Source organism: Alexandromys fortis, unplaced genomic scaffold, assembly GCF_014885135.2.
Source record: "Alexandromys fortis isolate MF-2015 unplaced genomic scaffold, M_Fortis_MF-2015_v1.1 scaffold_26, whole genome shotgun sequence".
In the NCBI taxonomy this organism is placed as follows: Eukaryota; Metazoa; Chordata; class Mammalia; order Rodentia; family Cricetidae; genus Alexandromys; species Alexandromys fortis.
The window spans coordinates 226,440-254,124 of NW_026067894.1; the positions used below are offsets into that span (position 1 = coordinate 226,440).

The 27,685-nt window shown below is 48.9% G+C and overlaps 2 protein-coding genes across 4 annotated transcripts in view; one reads left to right on the forward strand and one right to left on the reverse strand.

Moving 5' to 3' along the window:
• Positions 1-14,781, forward strand: part of Dnajc16 (DnaJ heat shock protein family (Hsp40) member C16) — a 29,565-nt gene extending 14,784 nt beyond the window's left edge. The window contains exons 7-15 of the mRNA XM_050152111.1: positions 344-502; positions 3,240-3,370; positions 4,274-4,457; positions 7,040-7,222; positions 7,364-7,440; positions 8,699-8,779; positions 8,908-9,006; positions 10,283-10,453; positions 11,079-14,781. Of these exons, the coding sequence (XP_050008068.1) occupies positions 344-502; positions 3,240-3,370; positions 4,274-4,457; positions 7,040-7,222; positions 7,364-7,440; positions 8,699-8,779; positions 8,908-9,006; positions 10,283-10,453; positions 11,079-11,454 (1,461 nt within the window). The 3' untranslated portion in view covers positions 11,455-14,781. The remainder of the gene's footprint in view (positions 1-343; positions 503-3,239; positions 3,371-4,273; positions 4,458-7,039; positions 7,223-7,363; positions 7,441-8,698; positions 8,780-8,907; positions 9,007-10,282; positions 10,454-11,078) is intronic.
• Positions 14,641-27,113, reverse strand: Agmat (agmatinase (putative)). 3 transcript variants are annotated; one of them, XM_050152124.1, is made up of 7 exons: positions 26,776-27,113; positions 24,542-24,744; positions 21,436-21,484; positions 19,976-20,171; positions 18,088-18,267; positions 15,845-16,001; positions 14,641-15,272 (listed from the first exon to the last, which is right to left on the reverse strand). In XM_050152124.1, exons 1-7 carry the CDS (start codon positions 27,057-27,059, stop codon positions 15,199-15,201), a joined length of 1,143 nt encoding a protein of 380 aa, XP_050008081.1. In that variant the 5' UTR covers positions 27,060-27,113; the 3' UTR covers positions 14,641-15,198. The 3 variants fall into 3 exon arrangements, with proteins under 3 accessions (XP_050008081.1, XP_050008090.1, XP_050008098.1); XM_050152133.1 differs by having other exon boundaries at positions 15,845-15,929; positions 26,776-27,112; XM_050152141.1 differs by lacking the exons at positions 14,641-15,272; positions 15,845-16,001 and adding an exon at positions 16,015-16,902.
• Positions 27,114-27,685: the final 572 nt, after the last annotated feature.

Sequence of the window (27,685 nt, forward strand, 5' to 3'; positions counted from 1 at the left end):
GCTAATATTTCAAACTGGATAAGTCTGGACCATTTCTGGTCACAAGTGTTTCAGATAAGGCTGCTCAGCTTGTGGTAGTTTATAGACACACACACACACAGGCAAAATTTCAGCGTAATGATTATTTTGTTTTATCTCTTGAGGAAATTAGTTGTGTTTATCTTTGCTCGGTTTTTGTGCATAGAATAAATACCTGAAGTGAATGTTTGAGGCTGAGAAAGACCTCGCGGGGATCCATGTGCTGACAGCTCATCCCCACCATTGACATACCCAGGGCCCACTTGCTCTAGAAGCTGGATGCCTCACTGTCCACTCATTCCCTTCCTCTCCTGTGCCCTCACAGTTGACGGCTTTTGCGTACAAAGATTATGTGTCATTCGGTTACGTGTACATGGGCTTGAGAGGTGTGGAAGACATGACCAGGCAGTACAACATCAATGTCTATGCCCCTGCTGTGCTGATCTTTAAAGAGCACATCAACAAGCCTGCTGATGTCATCCAGGTATGTGAGAACCCCCTCCTGTCAAGACCGCCTTCATCGCACCTCAGCCTAGTGTGAACAAGCTTTATAGTCCCAGCAAGGAAGGATCATTCTCAACTACATAATAAGTCTGAGGCTAGCCTGAGCTACAATGAGACTTTGTCTCAAAGAAAGAGGAGGGAAAGGGAAGGGGTGGGTGGAAGTGTTCCCTGCCTAGCTTGGCCGCCTGAGTTCTCCACTGGGTCCCTTGTGGTGGAAGGGGAAAACCAACTCCTAGAGGTCATCCTTTGACCTCTGCACATGCTCAGGCACACCCAGGCACTGCACTCAGGAATAAATCAAAGAAAGACAAAATTGAACAAAGTGGCAGAGAAAAGTAGGAGCTCATTTGCCATTTCATTGTACTGATGCACTGAATTTTGCTGGTTATTTTATGTGACACAGTGATGTTTGGATTTAAAAAAAATCATTTTATCTCAAATGGCATATACCTGAAATTACAGTGCTCTGAAGGCTGAGGCAGGAGAATTGCTGGTTTGAGAGAAAAGGTGTTTGTTGGTTTGGGGGAATTTTTTTTTTTTTTTTTGGTTTTTCGAGACAGGGTTTCTCTGTAGTTTTGGAGCTTGTCCTAGAACTAGCTCTTGTAGACCAGGTTGGCTTTGAACTTACAGAGATCCTCCTGCCTCTGCTTCCCAAGTGCTGGATTAAAGGTGTGTGCCATCACCACCCACCTTAAAAGAGGATGTTTTGTTTGCTCAGCACACATTCTCTCTTGCCTGCTGTGTGGTGAATGTGGTGCTGGCTGGGCATCCAGAGCTGTTAGACTGTACCTAACATGCTTCAGTCGGGGTGGATAGACCTAAAGGCGATCTCCAGTCTTGTAGGAAAGCAGTGTGCCACACTGGAAATCAGGAAGGTCGCTCTGTGGGACAGACCCAGATGGGAAATGGCTGATAGGGACCAGAGAGAATGAGTTCATCTTAGGTATGCTGAATTAGAGCTGTCTCTAGCAAAGACTGGTGGAGCTGACCCTTACACAGGTGGACAGGGACAGCTTAGGAAAGACAGGAGAAAGCTGGGCTGGATGGCAGTGGTTAAAATCTCAGCACTTTGGAGGCGGAGAAAATGAGAATTCAGAGCTAATGTAGGTGGCAGTAGAAGGGTTCTGTTGCAGTAGCTTAGGTAGCTTGTTAGGTGCTTGCCTGGCAGACACAGAGCCCCAGATTGGACCCCAACACTGTATAGGCCAGGCAGGGTAGTGCCAGCCTGTGATCCCAGCACTCAGGAGGTAGAAGCAAGAGGAAGGAAGCTCAAGGACATCCTCACCTAGGGAATTCCAGGCCAGCCTGAGTTACTTAACACCCATCTCAAAATTCTTTAAAGAGGTAGGAGGGCAACAGATATAGCATGGAAGGTTGTGAGTGTGTCAGTGAGTGGTTGGTTTTTGAAGATTAAAACCTTTTTTAAATTTATATTTATTTATTTTTGTGTATCTGTTCATACTCAGGTATGTGTGGAGGTCATAGAACAGCTTGTGGAAGTCAGTTCTTTCCTTCCACCCTGTGGGTTTGGGGAATCAAACTCAGTTCGTAAGGCTTGGCAGCAAGCCCCCTTACCCACTGAGCCCTCTCACTGACCCAGAATCTACCTGTCAGTTCACCTTTCTTCATCCTTGTGAGACAGCATCTGTTACACTTTCTCTCTGCTGATAGAAGGAACACAGTTGGTTCTCAGTACTGACTTTGTATCATCCAGCAGCTTTGCAAATGTGTCGGTAGTCAGTCAGTCATCTGTCGTTAGCGTTTGCTAGGTACACTGTGGTCACCTGAGGCTGGTGGCGGTTTCGCTGCTCCTGTGTTGTGTCTGTCTTCTAAACCACACGACAGAGTGATCAGTGTGCAGTTTTGTGGTCTGCCTCTTCATTCTTAGTAAGTGTGCAGAGGGCTGGGATGTCACTGAGTGGGATTGCTTTTCTAGAGCACACGAAGCCCCACGGCATCCATCCTGGCACCACACAAAGTGTGTGCCTGAGATCCCAGCACTAGGAAGGTAGACGGGAGGATCAGCAGTCCATGGTTATCCTCAGCTACATAACGAGCTGGGTTCCAGCCTGGGCTACAGGAGACCCTCAGTGGGGAGTGGGGGATGGGCAGAGCGGCACATTGATTTAATTCTAGCCCAGAGGCAGACAGATGGATCTTTGTGACTTGGAGGCCATTTGTCTACATAGCAAATTCCAGGCCAGCCAAGGTGGATAGTAAGACCCTGTCTCAAAAAAAGAATAAGAGCTGCCACTGTTTGGGTATTTTGTTTCATTTTGTCTATCTTGAGGAACATATTTGTGCACATTTGACCAGTATTCTACCAGTGAGCCACCTCCCTAGTCCTAGGATTTATTTTGAATTGTTAAGTTTGATATAGATCCTGAATGGAAATATATTAGTGTAAAAATTCAAATGATTGACTTCTCCGAGCTGTTGGCGTAAATGGTATGCAGTCACGTAGTAGAAACCTCTTGATTTTCCCCTGAGCATGACCTAGCTGTATCATCACCTCCACCTGAGTTATCCATCATCTCCACACGTTTCTTTTTTTTTTTTTTTTTTTTTTTTTTTTTTTTTTTTTTTTTTTTTTCGAGACAGGGTTTCTTCTCCACACGTTTCTTGCCTGGTGATGTTGCCGTAGGCAGGGTCTTCATAGCTTGTGAGTAAAGCCCATTGGCAGTGTGAAAACTGAGTGCCTGTTGGTGTTTCTCCAGGCTCGAGGGCTGAAGAAGCAGGTCATTGAGGACTTCATCGCCCAGAACAAGTACCTGCTGGCAGCCCGACTCACCAGCCAGAGGCTCTTCCATGAACTCTGCCCTGTGAAGCGGTCTCACCGACAGAGGAAGTACGAACTCTGGGCTCTCTCTCTCTCTCGCTGAAGTGGGAGGGAGCAGTGGTGTCTTCCTGCAGGGCAGTTAAACTATGATGGGTGAGGTGCCTGAGTCCAGGGTACCCATGCTGAAATGTTAGCATGGGCCACCCTATCTAGCAGGTATCTGAGGACCAGCAGGATGACTCCGCAGGTACAGGCACTGGCTGTCAGGCCTGACCACCTGGGTTTGCTCTCAGATCATGTGACGGAAGGAGAGAATTGATCCACGCGCCCCCAGACACATACATTTTCATCTGCCTGGCATCTCATTATTTTATCATGGCCACTCTTGAGCAGGCTCCCACATGTCCCATAGGGTCTCTGTTCCCATCCGTTCCCTTATTCTTCTCTCTGTTCTCCACACATCTACCATTAATCTCTCCAAACCCAGGCCACATCAAGTTGCTCCACCCTCTTTTCCTCTCCCACAGCACTTCATTCAAGGCTGCTCAAACATCAGGTGGCATTTCCTGGTCTGCATGAGCGTGACTTCCGCCCCATACCAGCCTCTTCTGCCCTCTTTTTCTCACTGCACTTACCAGTGCTTATTATGTGTGTGTCCATGTGTCTGGTGTCTGTTTTCCCCACTAGAACAAGGTAGGGATGTTGCCTGCAAGCTCAGTAAATGTTCGGAGAATGAATAAATGAACGCTAGGCTCCCATCAGAACCTTGCAGAGGCAGCCCCTTCAGAAGGAGGTTTGGTCACCTCTGCCCTAAGATAGATTCAGCCAGCCCTTCATGGGAGAGGAGAACAGGACATACGGCTTCTGAAAACTTCCTCACATAGACAGGTCTCCTCTTTCCTTAGCAGCCCTTGCCAGGACTGACCCTGCCCAGAGATTGGTTCTAGGACCTTCTCTCTTGTTCCTGTGCAGGTACTGTGTGGTTTTGCTGACCGCCGAGGCTAGCAAGCCAAGCAAACCCTTTGAAGCCTTCCTGTCATTCGCATTGGCAAACACTCAAGACACGGTGCGGTTCGTGCATGTCTACAGCAGCCGGCAGCAGGAGTTTGCCAGCACATTGCTACCAGACAGCGAGATGTTCCAAGGACAGTCAGGGGTAAGCCAGGCCCCCCCCAACCCTTACCCACATCCCTCCTGTCTTGGGAGTGCTGAATACAGAGTGCAAACTACTGGAAACCTCTGAGACCAGACTGGAGTCTTAATCAAACCTTCATCTTTCACTTAGCCACATCCCCATGTGGGCCCCAGTCCTCCCTGGAAAGCAGCCTTCCTCTGGTCTGGCACCATCCCAGCTGAGCCATCTTGGCCACTTGCCATGAGGGAAGGTTGAGGTGTGTCAGCCTTTTCCCACAACTTTTCCTAGGGTCAGGTGTGGAAGTGTAGAACTCTAGAGGCCCTGTTGTCCAACTCTCAGGCCCCTGCTAGCATGCTTGGAAACCTCTCCGTCCTCACTTGCTCTGCTGGCATCATCACACACACACACATCCCAGAAGCTTATGGTTCTTTCTGGAGTGAGGATTGGAGTTTGGTGATAGAGTGTTTGCCTGAATGTGCGAGAGCCTGGGTTTCATCCCAGCACCCGGAAAGGAAAGAAATGACCACCTTCTCTGTTGTCATTCGGTTGTCATAGAAATGCTCTCTGCAAAGCCAAGGTTCCTTAACTGTAACATTGTGTCAGGTGCTGCCCTACAAAATCTGTTGAAAGAAAAAAGGTTTAGAATTTTGACAGAGGCTTTGGAAAGTCACCTTAAGAACCATTACTCTTGCCAGGTGCAGCGGGGATGTGCCTGTAATCCTAGCACTCAGGAGGTAGAGGCAGGATAACAAAATTTGAGATCCTGTTTCAAAAAAAATTTAAAAAAATAAAACAAGCAAAAATTAGACTGGGAGGTAGGTCCATGGATAAGAATACTGGCTGGAGCTGGGAGATGGCTCAGAAGTTAAGAGCACTGACTGTTTTTCCAGAGGTCCTGAGTTCAATTCCCAGCAACCACATGGTGGCTCACAACCATCAGTAATGAGATCTGGTGCTTTCTTCTGACCTGAAGGCATACATGCAGGAAGAACCCTGCATACATAATTAATAATAAAGTCTTTTTTTTTTTAAAAAAGAATACCGGATGTTCTCGGAGAAGACCTGGGTTCTATTTCCAGCACCCACATGGAGGCTCACAATTACCTGTAATTCCAGTTCAGGGGCTCTGGTGTGTTCTTCTGGTCTCTGAGGGTTCCTGAACGCACATGATACACATAAACTCATATAGGCACATACACATACACATAAAAATAATAAATATATTTTTATACTACTTTGAGCCTATTTAATTACATTTCTCCCTTCCTTTTCCTCCCTCCAAACCCTTTCATATACCCCTTGCCACTCTGCTTCAAATCCATGGCCTTTTAAAAATTGGGTTGCTATTGCACGTATATTTGTATATACATATATTCCTAAATATGACCAGTTCGCATAATACTACCTTTATATTATGTTTTCAGGGCTGACTGTTGGGCACTGCACAACCAATTGGTGTGTTCTTCCCCGGGGTAGGCCACCTCTCCCATTCTATGAATAGATTTTTTTTTTTAAAGATTATTTATTATGAATACAGTGTTCTGTCTGCATGTATGCTATAGGCCAGAAGAGGGCACCAGATCTCATTACAGATGGTTGTGAGCCACCATGTGGTTGCTGGGAATTGAACTCAGGACCTCTGGAAGAGCAGCCAGTGCTCTTAACTGCTGAGCCATCTCTCCAGTCCCATGAATAAATTTTCTAAACAAGCAAAAATTAATTAAACTATTGTAAGAAGACCAAAGTTTGAGATATCTTGAGCCTGGGAAATTGAGGCCAACCCAGGCAACATAATGAGAGCTCATCTCAAACAATATTAGTTACTGCACTAAGGATGTGGTTCGGTTGGTAAAGTGCCATCTGACGTGCGCAAGGCCCTGGCTCCCTGCCTGCTGCAGTTTAGTCGGGGATGCTGTGAGATAGAGACAAGCGAGTCAAGGGGTTTCCTCACAAGAGCGTAGTGAATTCGAAAAGTAACGGTGTCTCTGGTCAGAGCGCAGGGTCTCTTACAAATTACTGTAAACACGGGGCTGGACAGGTGGCTCAGCAGTTAAGAGCACTGACTGCTCTTCCAGAGGACCAGGGTTCAACTCCCAATACCCACATAGCAGCTCAGAACTGTCTATTAATCCAGTTCCAGGGAATCTGACACCTTCATAACAGTGTACATAAAATAAATTTAAATAAATTATAAAAAAAAACAAATACCATAAACATATCAGTGTTTGCGTTTTTGCTTAAGTGCTGACCTGTGAGACCCTTTGTCCGCCTCTGGAAAAAAGTACAGGCACGTGCCTTTAACCCCAGCACTCAAGAGGCAGAGGCAGGCAGAACTCTTGAGTTCAAGGCCAGCCTGGTCTACAGAATGATTTCCAGAGCTGACAGGGCTACACAAGAGAAACCCCGCCTTGGAAAAAACAAACAAAAAAACACTGGCAAGTGCAGCTTACATTTTTTTTTTTTTATGTATAAGATCTAGATGTGTAAGTCCAGACTGGGCTAAATTCTCGACCCTCCTGCTTCAGCCTCCCAGGGGTTGGGATTTTGGGTATCATTCTATCCTGATGCTCTTGAGACTCCAGATTGTTCTCCTTTTCTCCCAGGTGTCCATCTTGGAGAGGCGAAACACGGCGGGAAGGGTGGTATTTAAAACCCTGGAAGACCCCTGGACGGGCAGTGAGAGCGACAAGTTCATCCTTTTGGGTTATCTTGACCAGCTTCGGAAAGATCCGGCCTTTCTCTCCTCTGAAGCTGTCCTTCCTGACCTGGCCGATGAACTTGCCCCTGTGAGCATCTCGGTTGGGAAAGATGGGCCATCAGGAGGGACAGGGTGGACAGAGCAGGGATCCAAAGAAGCACTATGTTGTGGAAGTGTGGGGCCTCCCTCTGGGCCAGGTCCTGACCACTGCCTATTTCCTCTCTGGCAGGTGTTTCTTCTCCGCTGGCTCTACTCTGCTTCTGATGCCCTCTCGGACTGGTGGGAGAGCCTACTCCACAGTAACTGGTAGGAGCCTCTGGGGTTCCCAGTGACAGTTTCCTTTTCCTTTTATTTTTTTTTTAAGATTTATTTATTTATATATTTATTATGTATGCAACATTCTGCTTCCATGTATGCCCACATGCCAGAAGAGGGCACCAGATCTCATTATAGATGGTTGTGATCCACCATGTGGTTGCTGGGAATTGAACTCAGTGCCTCAGGAAGAGCAGCCAGTGCTCTTAACCTCTGAACCATCTCTCTAGCCCCAGTTTCCTTTTTCTTGCTTTGCTTTTTAATATTTACTGACTGGTACCTCTTGCTGGGGAGGAAGGACCACCCCAGCTGTCCTCCCTGTCAGCAGAACTGATATTGGTCTTCTCTTCACGGCATGTCTGCCACTCAGAACAGGGCCTGACACGTAGAGCCCAGTGTGTACATTCACAGATATGTCCATCCATGACCCAAACAAACTTGGGGAGAAAACAGCTTATTTTGGCTTATGAGCGAAGGCAGGAGCTACAGCTGAGACCACAGAGGAACACTGCTTACTGGCTTGCTCAGCTATTTTTCTTACACTGGCCAGGTCTGCTTGCCCGTGAGTGGCACCACCCACTGCGGGCTGGGCCCTCCCCTGTCAATTAGTATTCAAGGCACACCCACAGTCCAGCCTAATGGAGGCAGCTCTCCTGCTGAGATTCCCTCTTTCCAGGTGACTCTAGTTTATGTCAAGTTGACAACTGAAGCTCACTGTGACACCCCCTGTTCTTTTTTTTAAGATTTATTTATTTATCATTTATTTATTATTTATCATATATAGTGTTCTGCCTGTATGTTTGCCTGCACACCACAAGAGGGCATTGGATCTCTTTGTAGATGGTTGTGAACCACCATGTGGTTGCTGGGAATTGAACTCATAACCTCTAGAAGAGCAGTCAATGCTCTTAACCTCTGAGCCATCTCTCCAGCCCCCGATACCCTCTATTCTATCTGAGTCACATTGCTCATTCTGGCCCCAGAAGAGTCAGGTAGACTGACATCACTGAACAGACTCTGTAGCCACCAATAGATACCTCGGTGGCAGAAAGTCCTTCCCTGTGTACAATTTAAGTTCTTCGTCTCCTGCAGAATGTTTTAGACATAGTCTAAAGCCACCTTCCAGAAGGCAGTCCCCCCACACACACACACACCCCAGAAACAGCCGGCCCTGTGGTTGTATTTCCTGGTGAAAGGCTTTTGGTCTGGGACTTTCCTCCTGAGACAGCGACTGTGCCTTTGCTTTCAGGCGAGAGATGATGCCGCTGCTGTCCCTCATCTTCTCGGCCCTCTTCATACTCTTTGGCACTGTCATTGTCCAGGCTTTCAGGTAAGTCTAGGGACTATCAGTGGGAGCCCCAGTCTGCCATGGTCATTTATACCCCTAAAAAAAGAAAGAAAGAAAGAAAGAAAGAAAGAAAGAAAGAAAGAAAGATAACTTCTGTTTTCATTCTTTAGCGACTCAAATGAAGAACGAGAGTCACAGCCTCCAGATAAAGAAGAGGTCCCTGAGAAGGCCGGGAAGACTGAGCCAACTTTCACCAAAGAAAACAGCAGGTTCTTCCCATACACCCACACGCTTGCCTTTGGTTTCAAAGAGTGTGTAGGATGGGTAGTGTAGAGGGTCAGGAGAGGGTCGCAGTGCTGGGGATCAAACGTGAGCTAGACAAGTGCTCTCACCAAGCAACTCTGAAATAACCCAAAGTGTGAAACTCAGTGGCCAGCAGCATAAGGCTACACATAGAGTGTTCTGTGGCAGCCAGTCACGGTGGCGCACACCTTTAATTCCAGCACCTGGGAGGCAGAGGCAGGCAAATCACTGTGAGTTTTATATAGTGGCTTTATATATTGTGATCTCATCTCAGAAAAGAAGAAAACAGTTCTGTGCCTCGTCGGGGAATCAGACCAACTTCAGGCTAAGGTGTATGCACGGACGTAGATGTCATGTTTTGACCATCTCTTGTACCCCATTGCATGTTTGCACATCTTATAAAATGGGAGGGGGACTCTAAAAATCCAAACCATTCTTATTCTCAGGCATTCTGTGGCTGTGGGGGGGGGGGGCGGGGTAGGGTGTGTTTAGGTTTGTACCCTTAGGGACCAGAAATATCAGATCCCCTAGAGCTGGAGTTGGAGACTGTTATGAAGCCTCTGGAAGAACAGTAGTGCACACTCGTAACCCCTGAGCAGTCTCTTTGGCCCTTTCCCAGACATCCCGAATAAGGGAAAAAGTCACTGCTGCCCATGGTTCACACATGTAGATACAGGACTGACAGACTGAGTGCCGTGTGATTTCAGATTCACCATCCCAGCATCCGTAATGGAAACAGGAAGAGATAGGAGACCTATCTGGCCCAAGGGAGGTGGTAAATGAGCCAGAAGCTGGGGGTAGCCTGTCCCCATGATTCATAACTGCTGATGTCCCCAGGAAAGAATCAGTCTAAGTTAACAACAGACTGAACATTTGTGGCCTCCTTCACTCTGACATACAGCTGCCTTTGCGCCATTTGAAAAGTTCCATGAAAAGGGCTGCTGCGAGCCAGGCCACCCGTGGAGCAGGGCCACCCTGTGCAGCCAGCAGGGCAGAGTCAGCACCGACTAACCGGGAGGCATTGTGCTCCACTGGTCTTGTTTTGTTCAGGCTTATGGAGGAGTTTGAATGTTCGTTCTCAGCCCAGGCTGTCCTCGGACTCAGCACACAGTTGAGGCTTGCCTCTCATCCTGCCTCTTCTGCCTAGCCGCTAGGATTGCAGCATGCGCTACCATGCCTGGCTTCCACTGGTTTCCACTCCCCCGCCCTGATAGTCTCTAACTCCTCTGTATTTCTCCACAGCAAGATTCCTAAAAAAGGCTTTGTAGAAGTAACTGAACTCACAGATGTGACATACACCAGCAACTTGGTACGCCTGAGGCCAGGCCACATGAATGTGGTCCTCATCCTGTCCAATTCCACCAAGACAAGCCTGCTGCAGAAATTTGCTTTAGAGGTCTACACATTCACTGGGTAAGCAGGGTGCGTGTGTATGCGCTCAATTGTGTGTTGTGCGGTTTGTGTATGGGATAAAAGATATTGGAAGACAGTCTCTCATTTCCCACTTGAGGGGCAGGATTTTATGTCCTTCCCAAACCAGACATCTGCCATCATTGCGGACCTTCTCTTGACTTTTGTTTGTTTGATTTTATTTATTTTGATTTTTTGAGACAGGGTCTCTCTGCTAGCCTTGGCTGTCCGGGAACTGTAGACCAGGCTGGCCTCAAACTCACAGAGATCCGCCTGCCTCTGCCTCCCAAGTGCTGGGATTAAAGGTGAGTGCCACCATACCCGATTTGATCTGGTACTTTCTGTGTAGCCCTGGATGTTCTCAAACTCAGAACAATTCTTCTGCCTCTACCTTCCAAGTGCTAGGATTCTGGGCACACCACTCCACACACCTCTCCCCTCTCTCCATGTCTTCATGGTTCTGAACAGAGGAGTATGAGCACCCCACACACACACCCCACCACTCCAGCTCCACAGAAATGCCAGCGCAAGCCTTTCCTGGCTGTTCAACCCTGTCCAGAGTTGAACACACCTCCCCCCCAGTAGCCTGCAGCTAGCTCCCTTCCTGAACCCCGGTCTCTCTCCACAGGAGCAGCAGCCTCCACTTCTCCTTCCTCTGTCTGGACAAACACCGCGAGTGGCTGGAGTACTTGCTGGAGTTTGCTCAGGACGCAGCCCCAATCCCAAACCAGTATGACAAGCACTTCATGGAGCGGGACTACACTGGCTACGTGCTGGCCCTGAATGGCCACAAGAAGTATTTCTGCCTTTTCAAGCCCCTAAAGACAGTGGACGAGGAGACTGTGGGCTCTTGCGACCCTGACTCCTCCAGAGGGAAACCCCCCTGTGGCCTCGGGCCCAAGCCCCTCAAGGGCAAGCTAAGCAAGTTGTCCTTGTGGATGGAGCGCCTGATGGAAGGTTCCTTGCAAAGGTTTTACATCCCATCGTGGCCTGAGCTAGACTGAGACATGGACTCTTCAGGTTTTTAACGTGCCCCAGGAACAGGGATTTTCAGGGGAGTCTAGGTTTTAGATTTCTCTTCTTGAGCGAAGGCTAGAAGACCTTTTCTTTGTCACCTAGGAGTAAAACACGTCGCAGGTTTGATCCCTAGATGACACTCTTTCCTTTGGGTTTTCTCCTCCCGTATGAATGCCGTACTATTTAATAGACCACTCACCCCTCTTCTTTGCTGTCCCTGTAACATGCTCACACCACCCTGTCTTTAGGTTGGAGAAACCCAGGGCTTGACCTTGAGTCATGCCTGAACAAACCTCAGGATCCTCAAGAACCTGTCATGCAGGGTGGGTCACTATACCCCCCAACCCCCTCCCCTGTAGGCTCCTAATTTGGCCCCTGCCATGCTTCTGCCAAGGCGACAGGCCACCACAGTTTCTAGGTGCATCTTCAAAAGAGGCCTAGTTCTAAGCAATTTTACATGTGACCGTCTTCTGGGAGCAAGCATTGAGAAGTATATTTTGGGGGTATTCCCCACAACAGTTGGCCAGTCAAACTTTGAAAGGAAAGGGCTGAGCAGTGGATGGGGGTGTAACATTTCCATTTGTTCTTCCCCACCAAGAGAAGGGAGGGTTGAACACTGACTGGAGTCGCATAGCCCTGTGGTCCTTCGTGAGCATCCTTTGTTCCTCATCTCTGTCCCCTCTCTACACTCCCATGTAAGCCCCATCATAGCCAGGACAGAGTCTGCCTAGCCAGAAGCACTGTAATGACTGAGCCACTGACCTGTCTCCAGATGCCTTTCTGCCTCTGTGGATTTTAGAGTTTGGATACTAGGAGCCATAACCTGTGGTCTTATTCTCTGAGCGTAGATAAGCTGCTATAGAGCCAATAGATTTAAGATGACGCCAAGAGCCAGGTGCAGGAGCCTTCCTGCCTGACTGGCTCTCGAATGAAATGCCGGGCGTGTCTTCGTACCAAGGAACCTGACCTCTCTGACAATTGCATTTTGAACATTGTTGTCCCCAAAGTGCTGAATTTTCAAGTTGTCTCTGTGACTGTGAGCTGAGACTTGTTCCAGATTCCTGTCTGGCAGGCAGCTAGCTTCCTACTTCTGGCCTGCATTTTGGCGTCTCGGCTTAATCGTTTCCTCCTTCCCTTATTGCTGCTTCCTGCTGCCAGATCAGATCCATCAAATCCAGCTTGCCTGGCTCCACGCACCTCAGGCTCAGGGCCGGATCATGTTCGCCCATTCAACATGCCCTCTGTGTTTAGGGCCAGACCACGGCCACACGTGGTGTTCTACTGACAAGCAAGTGCCCTTTTGCAAAGTGAAGGGCACAGATCAGGGACAGGACATTCACTCAGTTAGTATTCTCTAATCATATTTGCTTTGAACCAAGCACCTCGGATCCTGATTACTTTAAACACTGAGCTCCAGTGGTAAGTGATGAACTCTCTGAGCCCAGGACCCCTCTGTAGTTTTCAAAGAATCTTTAGCTTTATTAAAAAATAAAGAAATCACTGCCAGGCTTCATTCTTCCATCTGGCCCTCTAGAAGTACACGCTGACTCAATGCTGCTTCTCGTGCACTTGGCCCAGCTAGAAAGCCTGAAGGAATCACTTGGCTCCTCAGTGCCCAGTCCTCAGACTGCGTTTCTGGAGACTGGGGGTGAGCTGGGGTAGAACACGTGCCTAGCGTGTGCAAGGCCTGAGTTCCATCCCTAGTATCACCTACACAAACGTGTTTGGTTTGGATTTATTTTTTGCTTTTGTTCTGTTTTTTTTTTTTTCCTTTATTTTTACGGTGGGGCTCCTCTCGTGAGTATGTTGTAACTCATTCATAGATTTTTGTCTTTATATTTCTGGAACTGATAAAATTCCTTGATGTGTAATTTCTGAAAGCCAAAAAACTCCCCAGATATTTGTTCTTTTTCAAAACTGTACCAAGAAGATAAAGGTCCCTGCCATTGGGGGTGTTCCCAGCAAATTTGAGTCCAGAATGCCTGCAGATCTGACAGGGGTGGTGTCACCAAGGGTGTCATGGAGCTTTGGTTTGATTGCTTGCTTGTTTTGAGACAGGGTCTCACTATGTAGTCCAGGCTGGCTTCCAACTCAAGGTCTTCCTGCCTCAGCCTCCCAAGTCCTGGGGTTACAGGCATGCAGCACAAGTCTACCGTGGCAGATCCAAGCCTTCCTTCCTGAATGTTGTTTCCATTAATTGTTTATTTTTGTGTCAAATACGAGCTACTTTTATGCTCAGTCGAATGCCAAGGTTTCTTGTCCTAATGAATGTCGTATCACAGGACCCAATTTCGGTGAGACATTGCTGTTTGAGGAGGTGGGCGTCTGCCCGAGACCGCCTGCAAATCATGTTCAGTAGATGGGGCATAGCAGCCTCCTTAGTCAGTCTCTGTGGAAGACTTCCTGCCACTCAGGGACAGCTGCCATTTGTCCACTCTAAAGAATTTGCTTGTTTTCAGATGGGTGAGTCTCCTCGTTCACAGCCTTTTATGTAGTGCTAAGTCATTTGCAGCCATCACCATGTTTCCCTGGCGTTAAAATAAAATAAAATAGGTCTGACTCACTTGCTTCGCTTGGGCTAGGGATTGGAAGCAAGCACTCAGCTCTGTTTTGTTTTCAAAGTGGAATTCCATATTGGGGCTGGAGTTCAGTGAGAAAGCGTTTGCCTAGCGCATGTGAGCCCTTTGGTTCTGATTCCCAGTGATGAGGGAGGAAAGTCAGGCAGAATCCCTTAAATATTGTTGCAAGGAGCCAGGTGTGGTGGCACACACCTACAACCCCAGCACTCAGGAAGCAGAGGCAGGAGGATCCAGAGCTCAGGGTCATCCTTAGCACAAACAGGTAAAACCAGCTTGAGCTGAGATCCTGTCCCAGCAAACAAGTGGTGGTAGGGTGGGGTGTGACACAGGCTAGAAGGCTTCTGTAGTGCACCCGAGGCCCTGAGCACCACAAAGTAAGTAGACAAGCAAACAGCGGAGTAAGGAGAGGATGGAGGTGAGATGCGGTTTGTGTCCGCGCGTCTGGCTTCACGCTTGGAAGCAGGCAACAAGGCAGTGCCGACTCTGCCATGGTGTCTGCTAGGAAAGATGGCTGCACCTGGGAGAGGCCTGAGAGGAAGGGGAATGTTTTGCACTTTGATACTATTAAGAACAAATAACTTATTTGGCAAATCATGTCTTTTTATGTTTACGTTTTTATTTTTCAGTTTTGTTTGTTTTTGGGTTTTGTTTTTGTATTGTGAACAGGCACTAAAGCTAATGTTATTTTGTTTTAAGAATATTACAGATTGGAAACAAATAAACTATTTTGATGTGTGATGGCTCTGGGGCACCTCTGGAATTGCAAGATGATTTCATCGAGGACAGCAGGCTTGGGGATGGCTTGGGAAGAAAACTAAGGGTGGAAGGCTCATCGCTTGAGAGTGCTTACATTGCAGAGGACTTGGGTTCAGTTCCCAGCACCCACTAGTGGCTCACAGCTGCCTGTAACTCCAGTTCCAAAGGATCCTACACCCTCTTCTGAACTTCTCAGGCCCCTGCACACATGTGGTATACATACACTCAGGCACACTCAAAGTTAAATAAATGTTTTGAGTTAAAACGGAAAGAAACACAGGCTGTTTGGGTTGACCTTCTGAATTGTCCTTATTTGTGGCCAGTGACACGTCACAGAAAACGTCCTTTAGTCCGTGCACTGCTCGCAAGTCCTTGAGGCTTTGTCGTGACACAGACTCAGACAGTCGTCACTTTGGGGAGAGCACACAGCATCTCGAACAGTAGGTTAGCTGCTAGGAGGGCCGTGTTGCCTAGGAAGGAAGAAGAAAAGCTCTGGAGACTGCTTGCCACCCTGAAGCCCAGTCTCCCGGACCTTAGCCTGCTTCTGAGCCATGGCTTCTGGGTGCTGGGTGCCTGTGAACAGGCCTCCCCCCCCCCACCCGCCAAGATGGAGCCAGTATGAGAATTCTGAGGGATGTCTATACTGGGGCAGGTGCTGCTCATAGCCCACCCTCGGGCCAGTAGGTCTGACTGGAAGCTTGCTTTGTTTTTGTTTCAGTTAGAATTAGAGGGATGACGCCTGCTTTGCCCAGGTGTCAGCTGTAGCAACTCTACTTCCGGTAAAACATGCTTTGCAAATTCACTTCTCAGGGAAATATCAAAGGGAGATGTGACCGAGCCACCCTGTCACTAAACAGCAAACTGTTGGCTTCCTCTCCACTAACACCACCTGGTACCTCCCAGGGGTTTTGTTTGGTTCATTAGCTCACGCTCCTTACATTTGCCTCTGGACACTGATTCTCCGTAGGGTCCCTGAGGTAAACCTGGAGGCCTAACTCACCAGATGAATCTGACCTTAGATCATGCTTGTCTCAGCACTCACCTGAGAGGTCATACGGTGGGGAGACTTCCACAAGATCGCAGCCCACCACGTTCAGGCCTTGACAGCCCCGGATGATCTCCAAGGCCTGTCCACGGTGGAAGTGACAGTCATCGCCAATGCAAAGCAACCAACGGTGGCATAGATAGATAATCCTCCCCTGCCCGAGACACGAGCTCACTACAGCCACGCTGGTGGGCCTCCCGGGGCACAGCTCACAACACACACAGTCCCTCTCAAGGGCCTCCTGGTGTGATGGTGGTGGAGTCAAACAAGCCAGGCAAAGTCACGTTTCCAAACCCTTGAGACAAGCAGCCTACAGGAGACAGTCTGAGTTGGGGAAGGCTTCCCGTGGTACAGATGCTTCAAGGGACTGGCAGAAGAGATGACTAAGCATTCTGGGCAGAGACACAGGCTAAGGCACAAGCAGATGGATATTGCCCAAGGTAGCATTAGGAACCGGTGCAAAGGCAGTTGCCTTCTCTAAAGTTTCCATCCTGAGCTCAAAAAGCTCCAGAAATGCTTCTGACCGGACAGGGAATGGCTGTGGGCGATGCCATTGTGAGCATCCTCCTTTCTTAGAAGATGCAGATGCATGCAATTCAGTTACACCTTGAACAACCTGCCGTTCATATCCTTGGCTCCAAGAACGGGGTAACGAACAACGGAAAGGTCCTGTTCCCTCCCTTGTCGATCTCAGCGTAGCTCATCAGGCTTGACTCCAACATGTCCCAGCCACCTGGAGCCGGTCTCCATGTGCATACTTGATTAATTTAGCCACAAGCAGCTTGGCGCGTTGTGTTTTGTCTTGGAGCTTGGAATAGCATATAGACCTTTGTTTGCACTAAGCCTGTGTGCTGCTACCGAGCTACAGCTACGCTGCCAGCCCCAAAGTTCAGTGTTCTTAAGAGGGGACACTGCAAAATGATCCCCATGAATTGACTATAGACAAACTAGAGGCAGAAAGAATAATAAAGGCTTCTCAGAGCTCTCAGGATGGTCCCATAGCTCAGGGGTAGAGCACTTGCTTAGCATGGGTGAGGCCTGGGTTTAGTCCCTAGCTACAAAACAAGAAATTTGAAAGTCACAGACAAGCAGTGTCTGTCCACTGAGTACCCAAAACTACAGCCAGCCCTGAGAACATACTCGGGCCTGCCAACCTCATAATCTGTGAAATGAGGTTATAGTCCACAGATTTCATGCTCAAGAACCATACAGTCCAGTTTTGGTTTTTTAATTCTTAATGTTTTAAGTAAATTTACAATTTTGTGTTGGGCACTGTTCACAGCTATCCTCAGCCAAATTGGGCATTCTGCCTCTAGGCCATAGGTTGTACGCATCCAGGTGCTGTGTCTTTAAAATCCTGCCCTAGTGGTGTGAGCCCTTAATCCAGCAGTCAGAAGTCAAGTTAGAGGCAAGCCTGGGCTATATAATTCAAGGCAAGACTGAACCCCGCAGCCTTGGGTGAGCTAGCCGGAGCAATGCTGGAGAGCTTGCCCAGGTGGTGAGGATGCAGGAGAGCAGGCAGGCTGACAAGCTCAGCTACCACCCAGGTCCCAATCCAGGGCTGTGAGTTGGCCTGCCCCAACATCTATGAACTGCAGGAGCACATCAAGGGGCTGGTCCTGCAGATCCGAAGCTGCAGGACCTCTGCAACACAGGACAGCGATGGGATCATCCAAGAGGAGTGCCAGAGACGGTCCAGTATTGACAGTGTAGCAGGAGCCGGAGGGCTCGACCCAGACCAGTGATTCATCGCAGTGAACATTTGCGAGTTAAGATGCGTGGGCTAAAGGATGTGCTGTGTGACTCACTGGGACACATTGCAGCTTCCATGAGACTTTTGGTGGCAGGAGGGGTTGTAAGGGCAGAGGGCAGATGTGATGACAGGGAGATGAGAGGAGTGGGGTTGGGGTACATGGTGTGAAACTGACAAAGAATCACTAAAAAGTTAAAAAAATAAAACACACCCTCTAGGGCTGGGAGGGTGGCTCCAGTGGTTAAGAGTGCTGTTGCTTTGCAGAGAATCCAAGTTTGGTATCCAGCACCAACATTAGATGGCTTACAACTACCTGTAAATCCAGCTCGAGGAGGATCTAATGTTCTTTCTGACCCCTGGGAATCTACACACACACACACACACACACACACACGCACACACACGCACACAGAGGCATGGACAAGGGGACAGGCATATACATAAAAAGAATACCCACCCTGGGAATCCACTGAGCAAACCCACTTACCTGACTAGGGGTGAGCCCAGCAATTTCCGGTGTCCCTGTTCCCGGGGCATAGGCAGGATCCAAGGCATCTATGCCAAAGCTGATATAAAGAGGCTTGTCCGACATCTGTTGCCTGATCTCTGCCATCAGGGGAACCAATGACTTCATCCAGCAGTCTTCAGCCAGGACCACACGAAAGCCCTGAGGAGGGGCGAGCCAAAGAGCTGGATATCCCAGCTGACCCCATGCTCAGCTTCTCACACGCATATATCACACCTGACCTCAATTTCTAGGAGGGGAACCATGGTCCTCGCTCTACTGATGAAGTTAGGGAGCCAGGTCAGAGCTGACCTGAGTGTCAGAATCAGGAAAGAGCTTCGCTAAAACCAAGCCTGAGACACTTGGTCACTAAAGACTCTAGGGCAGTGGTTCTCAACCTTCCTGTGACCTTTAATACAGTTCCTCATGTAGTGGTGACCCTCAACCATAACTTTTTTCATTGCTACTTCATAACTGTGATTTTGCTTCTGTTATGAATTGTAATGTAAATATCTGATAGGTGACCGCTGTGAAAAGGTTGTTTGAAAGGAGTCACGATCCACAGATTGAGAATCACTGTTCTAGATGCTTGTGTCCAGAACCTTGGTCTTGACACACCCTAAAATCAAGGGATTAGACAGTTGAGACAGCTCAGCTCAGGTAAAAGCCCTTGCTACCAAGTCTAATAACCTGAACTCAAACCCCAAGACCCACACAACAGAAGGGAACCCACTCCACAATTTGTCCTCTGACCTCCGCACTCCCGCCGTGGCACTCATGCGCACACATACGATTAAATAAATGTAATTAAGAGTAATGTAAAATGCCTGGCCACGGTGACATGTGCCTTTAATTCTAGCACTTGGGAGGCAGAGGCAGGCAGATCTCTGTGCATTCGAGGCCAACCTGGTCTACAAAGTAAACCTAGTGCTCAAAGGCAGAGGCAGGCAGATCTCTGTAAATTCAAAGGTAGCCTGGTCTACAGAGCGAGTTTCAAGACAACCAGGGCTACACCGTGAGATCCTGTCTCAAAAAAAAAAAGGCAGGAGGGGGGGAGGGTGTGACTGGGGTGTTTGTGTGGGAGCCTTGCACTATGTTCAGACCAAAGCCTTCTGTCTGCAGGGTGTTAGAATAAACACTAAGAAGGGGTGTCTTGTCTAGACTCAGGTTCACAACCTTCTAAGCCAGCAGCCTCCAGGGGTTTTAACTTCCTACTTCATTCTGCTGGGCAGCAGCAGGCCACTTCTGCCTCATCAATGTCTCTCTGAGCCAGGCACAGTGGCTCACATCTGTAATCACAATAGCTCAGGAGGCTGAGGCAGGAGGATCACCGTGAGTTGCAGGCCAGCCTAAGATACAGACTATGACCTGTATCAAAACAAAAGCAGAAATCAAGTCTCACGGCTCTTGCCATGTGACTCAATGCCAACTCAGTCTTTCCTCTTTCCTTGCTTTTTCTCATCTTTGTTGGGGGTGGGGGAGCAACACAAGCTTGCCCGTGTCCTGGTGTGAGGGTGGAGGGTGGAGGTCAGAGCATGCGCTTCAGGAGTTGCTTCTCTCCTTCCACCGTCTGGGGCCCGGGGATTCAAACTCGGGCCATCAGACTTAGGGGCAAGCGACTTTACCTGATGAGCCGTCATGCCAGCCTGTATTTGTTTCTGTCCCTAGAGGAGGTCTCGCATAGGCCGGGAACACAATGGGGAGCTGAGGACAATGTTGGATTCTTGATCCTTGAAGATGGGGATCACGGGCCTGTGCGGCCACATCTAGCCCCAGCCCCACTTCCTGAACTCGGGTCAAGCCACTGTGGAATCCCTCTTTGACAATGGAGAAGACACTTTGGGGAAAGAAAGAACACCCAGTCCATCACCTGGCTCCGACTGTATCGGTAGGGGTCCAAGGTCACGGAAGAGCCCCGGATGCCGATCTGCACCACCCGCTTACAGTCCAGCAGTCCCTCGTCCACGCTCCGGCGGAAAACTGACCGATGATGGACCTTCTCCCCCAGAGGTTTGTCAGTTGTGTTGGTGTGAGCACCCACGTGCACTAGACCCACAGGGCCATGCCTGATGGCAAAACAGCAGCTCAGAGGTCAAGGGTCCTGGCATCAGTTACCTGCCTTGCATCTCTTTCCTGGGTTCAGCTCACTTAGCGCCTTGAGGAAACCAGGTGGAAGCAGATATGACTGACTGGCCTGCCACCCAGAATTTCAGAGAGAAGGACAATGGCACAGGATGGAACTCAGCGAAGGCTGAACCAGAGCCACCTTTTCTCCGGCTAAGGCCCCAACAGGATGTTCAGACTCTGTTCCTCTCCATCAGCTCTGCCAGACACCCCAAATGAACACAGTTCACACAAGTGGGATGCTAGGGCAGCTTGAGATGAGACTGGCCCCACCCACCCCAGTCGGGATGCTACCCACAAGCCTTCCCACCCCAGTCAGGATGCTACCCACAAGCCTTTCCACCCCAGTGAAAATGTTACTACCCACGTGCCTTCCTATTGGGATAATCTTTTGCACGCTGTGTGAAGATGTGTCTCTTTCTGTCCTTCCTCTCCTGCCTAAGGCACCTTCTGATTTGTTTAATAAAGAGCTGAATGGCCAATATTTAGGCCGGAGAGGATAGGCGGGACTTCCAGGAAGGGATAGGAACTCTAGTAAGGAATCTGAGGCTGGAGATTCACCAGTCAGATGTGGAGGAAGTACATACGGTGCTGAGGAGAGATAGCGAGCCATGTGGAAGAATGTAGATGAATATAAACAGGTTAATTTAAGTTTTAAGGACTAGTTTGATACAAGCCTAAGCTAAGGCCAAGCTTTCATACTTAATAAGAAATCTCCAGGAGCTGGTGATGTAGTTACACCTTCCCACCCCAGTCAGGATGCTACCCTACTTGCCTTCCCCCAAACAAATTCTGAAGCTCCCACACACCATATGCATAGATTTGCCTCTACCGAAAAATCTAGGTTTTGTTGTCCAAGCAAGGAGGGAGCCTATGGGGGGGGGGGGGAACAGAACCCCAGTCAATATTTGTATTTGGATAGCAAGGCAAAACAAACAGAAGGTGGCTGGGGTTGTGTATCTCACTAGGGATTCATTTTCCACATCAGGGGCCAACTGAAAATGCAGAGTGTGTGTACACAGCAGATCTAGGTCAAGGGAAAGGGCTTGATGACTGACAGACACACGTGGAGTCCAGCCTTAGTCCATAGAAACAACCCAGTGGGGAATTTCCAGTCACCCCTGCCTCTGAGCCCCGAGCGGTCACATGGTGCCACCTAATAGCCGCTGAATCTTAGCTCCCGAATGTTGAAACCTTGGGACTTACTTTTTTGCCACCGCTTGCAGTATGGGATAGGTGATTGTGTGGTCTCCACCTGCAGAGAGAAAACAGCCCACATCTACACATGCCACAGTCCCGAAGTCGCTCAACACTGCCACCCTTTCGGGTATGCTGTAGAACTGCATCCACAGCTAAATGGCCATGGGTGTCATCAGAAGGAAACCGTCTTCCCCTGCCGTTTAAAGGCAGAAACGAGCTGGAAGATGACTCCGTGGTTGAGAGCACGTGATGCTCATCACTCATCTCAGGCAGCTTACAGACCTAGAACTGCAGCCCCAGGGTACCCCAGCTCTGGCCTTCACCGACACCCGTACTCCCTGGCACACACCCACACTCAGACACATAACATCGCATAAATCAAAGCTTATGAGTTGTTCAACAAAGCAACTCTGACCCGCAGACCTACCTGTGACGGTGTGAATGACCTATCCCTGTACTGTCTGAGATGGTAGCCGAGGAGTCAAAATCCTGTTTCTATGGGCTTTAATGTGCGCATGCATGTGTGTGTGTGTGTGTGTGTGTGTGTGTGTGTGTGTGTGTGTGTGCTTGTGTGCGTGCTATGTATGACGGATGACCTGTGTGTGGAGATCAGAGAACAACTCGGAAGAGTCACTTCCCTCCTACAGTAATAATGGTCCAGGGGTCAAATTGAGGTCATCAGGCATACGTGGCAAGGACTTCCACACCCTGAGCCATCTCTATGGCTGAAATGTTTTAATTTTTAATGACGATTTATTTATTTTTATTTTTTATGTGTTTGTTTTGCTTGCGCATGTATGTCTCTGCATCGTGTTCATGCCTTGTGCCCTCAGAAGTCAGAAGAGGGTGTCAGATCCTCTTAGACTGGAGTCACAGACAGTTGTGAGCTGCCTTGTGGGTGCTGGGACTTGAATCCGAGTCCTCCACAAGAACAGCCAGTGCTCTTGAGCCCTCTCTCCAGCCCCCAGTACTTACTCATTAATTTTCGCACTGGGGATTGAACTCAGGGTCCCACATGTGCTAGGCAAGTGCTCCGCTGCACTAATCTCATCTTTTTTTTAAGAAGTAATTTTGAGGGCTGGCTGACATGGGTGCTGGGAACTGAACTCAGGTCGTCTGGAAGAGCATTCGCTTTTAACCACAGAGCCATCTCTGCAGACTCAGACAGAAACTGTCTGGTTGTCTTCATGTCCCACTCTCCCTGTAACCTGCCTTTCCAGCATGTTCTCCTCCTCTCTTTGTGTCTTCTTCTTCTTCTTCTTTTTTTTTTTAATCTCACCACGTTTAGTGTCAGGTCCAAAGGAAACTCCACTTCCCCAAATTCTGGAGGTTAGGCAAAAGCTAGCCTTCCTCAAGAACTTGTGAAACTGGTTCCCCTCTACCAAAAGGAGCCATTTTCCTTATCACTGGCAGAAGGGACACATGGCTATCAGTGGTGCCTATTAGTGTACCAACGCGCGTGCTGGTCCCCAGACTCCCTCAGTAGCACAGACACGTCACACTTTTCAGCCTCCGCACTGGCAAACCGGCTCTTCTCAGCTCTTCTCACCTGATCCCCATCACAGGCCTCTCCCTCTCATTAGCTTCCCTCCACCCAGCTCCCTATTCTCCTCGTAGCCCCGCTATTTCTTTGGCTTCGGTCCCTCCCTCTCTCGCACGCTCTCTGTTTTTCTCTCTGGGTCTCCCTCTTTCTCTCTCTCTCTTTTCTGATTCCCTCCTCCCCTTTTCTCTGCAGGCCGCATTTTATCTCTGCTCTGGACCCCTCCCAATGCGGTCAGCTCTGGCTGTCCTCTCTTATCTACAATAAAAACCCTTCCCCTTAATCATACGTGTAGCAGCCATGCCATCAGTTTATACATCCAGTGTTGCTTGTACATATCTAGGTATGGAAGAATGGTGTTCTTCTCTGGTACTGTCTTATTTATTTATTTATTTATTTATTTATTTATTTTGAATCTTGTGACTTGGTCTCACTAAGCTGTTTATTTATTTATTTTGAATCTTGTGACTTGGTCTCACTAAGTTGTCCAGGCTAGATTTGAACTCATTCTGCAGTCCAGACTGGCTTTGAACCTGTAGTTCCCCCTGCCTTAGTCTCAGGAGTAGCTAAAATTATAGGCTAGCCTATCAAGCGGTTCAGGCCTACGGCAAGGATTAGTATTGATAGAACAATAGCATAGTTTTTATGGAAGTTTCTAATAGAAGAAGCCCAATAACGAGCTGGCTAACTGCACAGCCCACCCACAATGCAGTGAGATCGGCATTGTCACGCTGCCTGTTGACAGATGAAGCCAAGCACCTAGCAGCACAGCCCATGAGGCAGCTGCAAGCTGGGCTGAGATGTCAAACACTAGCATCCCTACTGCTGCCAAATCCGGTAACAAGGCTGTCCCGAATTGGCAAAAATAAATGGGGACAAAAAAAAAAAAAAAACCACTCATGTTGTTTCAATTCGTGAACCAAAGAAGTAGAGTCAAGCAGTGGACCACTGCCCTATTGAAGCAAACCCTGACCAGCTCAGGTATATCCTCTGGAGGGCAGGCAAGATGGCTCAGTGGGTAAAGGCGACTGCTGCCAAGCCTGACGACCTGTGTTCAATCCCCAGGATCCACACAGTGAAAGGAGAGAACAGACTCCCCAAAGTTGGATTCTTACCTGTATGTGCATACTGTGATCATGTGGGTACACAGACACACACTAAATAAATGTAAGGAACAAAACCTGTAACGCCAACACCAATTCTCCTAGTCAAACTGGGGCTCAAAGCAAAAGCAGGGATAGGTTACCATCCTACTTTACTGATCTTGGCTGTTGGTTTTTTCTAATGCCCCGGGGCAAACGCCCCACTGGCCTTGCCTAGCTAACCAGTCTCCCCCCCCCCCCCCGCCCCCCGAGACAGGGTCTTACTCTGTTAGCTTTCATGCCAGTTCTCCCAAAATATTAAATATCCTCTCCCCTAGGATTAAAACGAGTGAATGAATGTTTACTTTCCTTCTTTGTCTGTCTTCATAGTAGCTTACCTTGAAGAACAGCTGCTCAGGGGCTCTATTGAATAACCACCCTCCCCAGACTACCATGAAAAAGCTATAGGTCCCTTGCTAGCACCCATTACCCAAGGTCAGAGGAATGCAGCCAGCTGCTACGACGTTCTGATAGACCTCTCGAATTAGCCGGCAGCTGTCCTGGAGGTTGTAAAGATTGACGTTCACGTTGCCTAGATCTGCAACCCTGAGGGACTGGAAAGGGAGGGCTCCCGTGCTGGGGTTGACAGCCCCCAGCATCGCCGATTCCTCTCGGATGCGACGGGGTCCAAATCTAGAGAAGAAGAATCATTGACAGTCAGCTGCTGCAGAGCTCTGACCCCGGCTCGCTACGCCTAAAAGGTGCTTCTGTCTCCTGACTTTTGAGACAGGTGACGCTGTGCTGTGGGATAGAGTCTGTCACCACTGGCAACCAGGAGCACCTCTTCCCTGAACCTGCACCAAGTAAAAGTATGTCTGGATGTTAGCAGACATCACTGGGTATAAAACAGACCCCACTGACAGCCATTAATCTATGTATGTTTGGGGGGTTTTTTTGGCATGGGTTTTTTTTTTCTCCATTGTTTGACAGGGTCTTGCTATGTTACCCAAGCTGGCACAAAACTCATTGTAGCCCAAGATTACCTCAAACTCTCAATCCTTCTGCCTCGGCCTCCTGAGTGCTGGGAGTACCAGTATGTATGTATGTCTACCATGGTAGACGAACAGAATTTCTGATCATATTCAGTTTATCAGTTTTGCTCTACTGTAACACAGTATTTGAGACTGATTTAGCTGTTTGTTTTAGTACAAAGATGGCTCAGTCAGGAAAGCACTTGCCATATAAGTGGAAGGACCCAGGTTTGATTCCCAGGACCCAGGTCTGATTCCCAGAACCCATATATACCTGCAAGGTGTGGTGGCACCCACTTGAAAACCCAGCACTGGGGATCAGGACAAGAGGGTCAGAAGGGGCTCCCTGGCTACCAGTCTAGCTTGGCCACCAGTCTAGCCCACTCAGTGAGCTCAGGATCAGTGAGAGACCCTGTCTTGAACAAGGTGGACCGTGACACCAAAGATGACTCAGTGGGCTGTCCTCCAGCCTCCACCCACACGCATGCACACACATGAGCACGTGCATGAACTGTTATTTAAAGAGCTGCTGAGATGACTCATGAGTCAGGAGCCCTGGCTGCTCTTGCAGAAGACCTGGGTTTGGTTTCTGGCATCCACATGGCAACTCACAACTGTCCTTAACTCCAGTTCTGGGGGGACCCAACACTGTCCCCTTCTGGCTGTTTAGCACCAGGCAGAGATGTGGTACATACACATTCCCGCAGACATGAACATGTGTACACATCAAATAAAAATAAGTATTTTAAAATGTTAAGGGCCAGCATGTGACGCACACTCCACTTTGTTCTTTGCCTGTTTTGTCTTTTCATTGCTGGGGATCAATCCAGGGACCTCAAAAGCTGAGTGAGAGCTTTGCTACTCCGCCACACCCCTTCATCCCTAGACTCAAGAGCCCACCCACCACCAATTTATTATACAGCATTAGACAATTAACCTGAGTTTCTCTTTCCTGATCTTTAAAATAATGATGCTGGCCGGGCGATGGTGGCGCACGCCTTTAATCCCAGCACTCGGGAGGCAGAGGCAGGCGATCTCTGTGAGTTCGAGGCCAGCCTGGTCTACAGAGCTAGTTCCAGGACAGGCTCCAAAGCCACAGAGAAACCCTGTCTTGAAAAAACCAAAAAAAAAAAAAAAAAAAGAATTAGAGGAGGTCAACTTTGCAAAGAATCCTGGGTTCATTGACATTTAATAAATGACCGATTTTAAAATTCAGATGGATACAGTCAGATGTACTGAGCTGAACAGAAACTGTTGATGCTTGCTAATTAAGAAAACAGTCTTTATGTCTCTTTGACTTTGATAGCTAGGGGTTTGGGGAAGAGACAACCAATTCCATTCTCAAATCAGTGGCCCCTAGGATGGAATTAGGGTATGCACAACTACCATCCCAGCAAGGCTGGAGTTTTAGAAACTCTTGGCTTGCTAAACAGCACCCACTGGCCTTTCTGAGCTGCCTGGCTTCTTAGGATTACAGGAGTACACAGAAGCCTCTCTTGACCACTGATGACCCTGGATATCAGAACTGACCTTCCAATCCTGTGTTAAGCCCTTGGCCTTGCTTACGGAAGAAGGGAGCCGCCCTCCCTGACTCCAAAATGACCTGGGTGAAAAGATGCAAGCCCACGTGCATTCTACACTCCTGCCTACTGGGCCCAACCACGTGTCCCCAGCCCGTGTGCACCTGCCTTACCTTGCCCCGGGCCGGTTGGAAGTCCCCGTGTCCAGAGGCACACCGATGAAGGCGGCATCCAGCCCTTCGGGGGACGACTGCAAGGGCAGGCGCATCATAGAGCAGATGCCCACCAGCTGCACCAGTGACTCCGCGCTGGAGGATTGGTGATGTGGAGCACCTGAGACATCTGAAGCCTGGCGGGTCCCGGGGCGCCCAGGAGAGAGGAGCCCCACAGAGGGACGCCACGTGACCACCCCAGACCCCAGGACCCGGGCACAACTGGAGGTAAGCAGTCGCAGCATACCGCCTATCTAGGAGCCCAACCTGGCCAGTGTGCCAGCCCCCAGTTGCAGGGCACAAAGGTCAGGGACGCTCTGGGATCAATGGGACGGGGAGGGCCCCAGAGCCCAAGCGATTCTCCACCTGCCCCACTCCGGACTTCAGCCCCTGTATGGATTGGTCTATGAGCCAGGCTGGGGTTCCCCATTCATGCCCACCTGCCCCACCCCAGGTTTATCATGCGGGGAGCCCACACACACACACACCTGGCCTTTGACTGTCTCTCCTATTCAGAGTAATTTTGTTTTGCTTTGTTTGTTGTTACTGTGTTGTTTGTTAACAAACGGTCTCACTCTGCAGCCAAGGCTAGTCTGGAACTTGGTATCTAAGTTGTATCTTAGCACTAAAGCGTGCTAAGATAAAATACTTAACCATAGTAACGTTGTGTTGCTATTGTTTGTTGGTTTTTACTACAATTTATTTATTTATTTTACAAACCAATCTCAGTACCCCCTTCCTCCTCTCCTCCCACTCTCCCTACCTTTCCCCACTCCACCTCCCCATGCGCTCCTCGGAGAAGGTAAGGCCTCCCCTGGGAAGTCAACTAAGTCGGTCCTGTCATCTCACGGAGGCAGAACCAAGCACACAC

Bases quoted from the DNA above. Each gene is read 5' to 3' on its own strand.
- Agmat (XM_050152124.1), bottom strand. From the start codon at position 27,059: ATGCTGCGACTGCTTACCTCCAGTTGTGCCCGGGTCCTGGGGTCTGGG. The intron at 16,002-18,087 runs GTAAGTGGGTTT...TGTCTCGGGCAG, and splicing joins CTGGGCTCACCCCTAGTCAG to GGGAGGATTATCTATCTATG. The intron at 15,273-15,844 runs GTGAGTGCTGAG...CTTCCTTCCTAG, and splicing joins CCCACCGTATGACCTCTCAG to GCAACACGGCCCTCCTAGCA.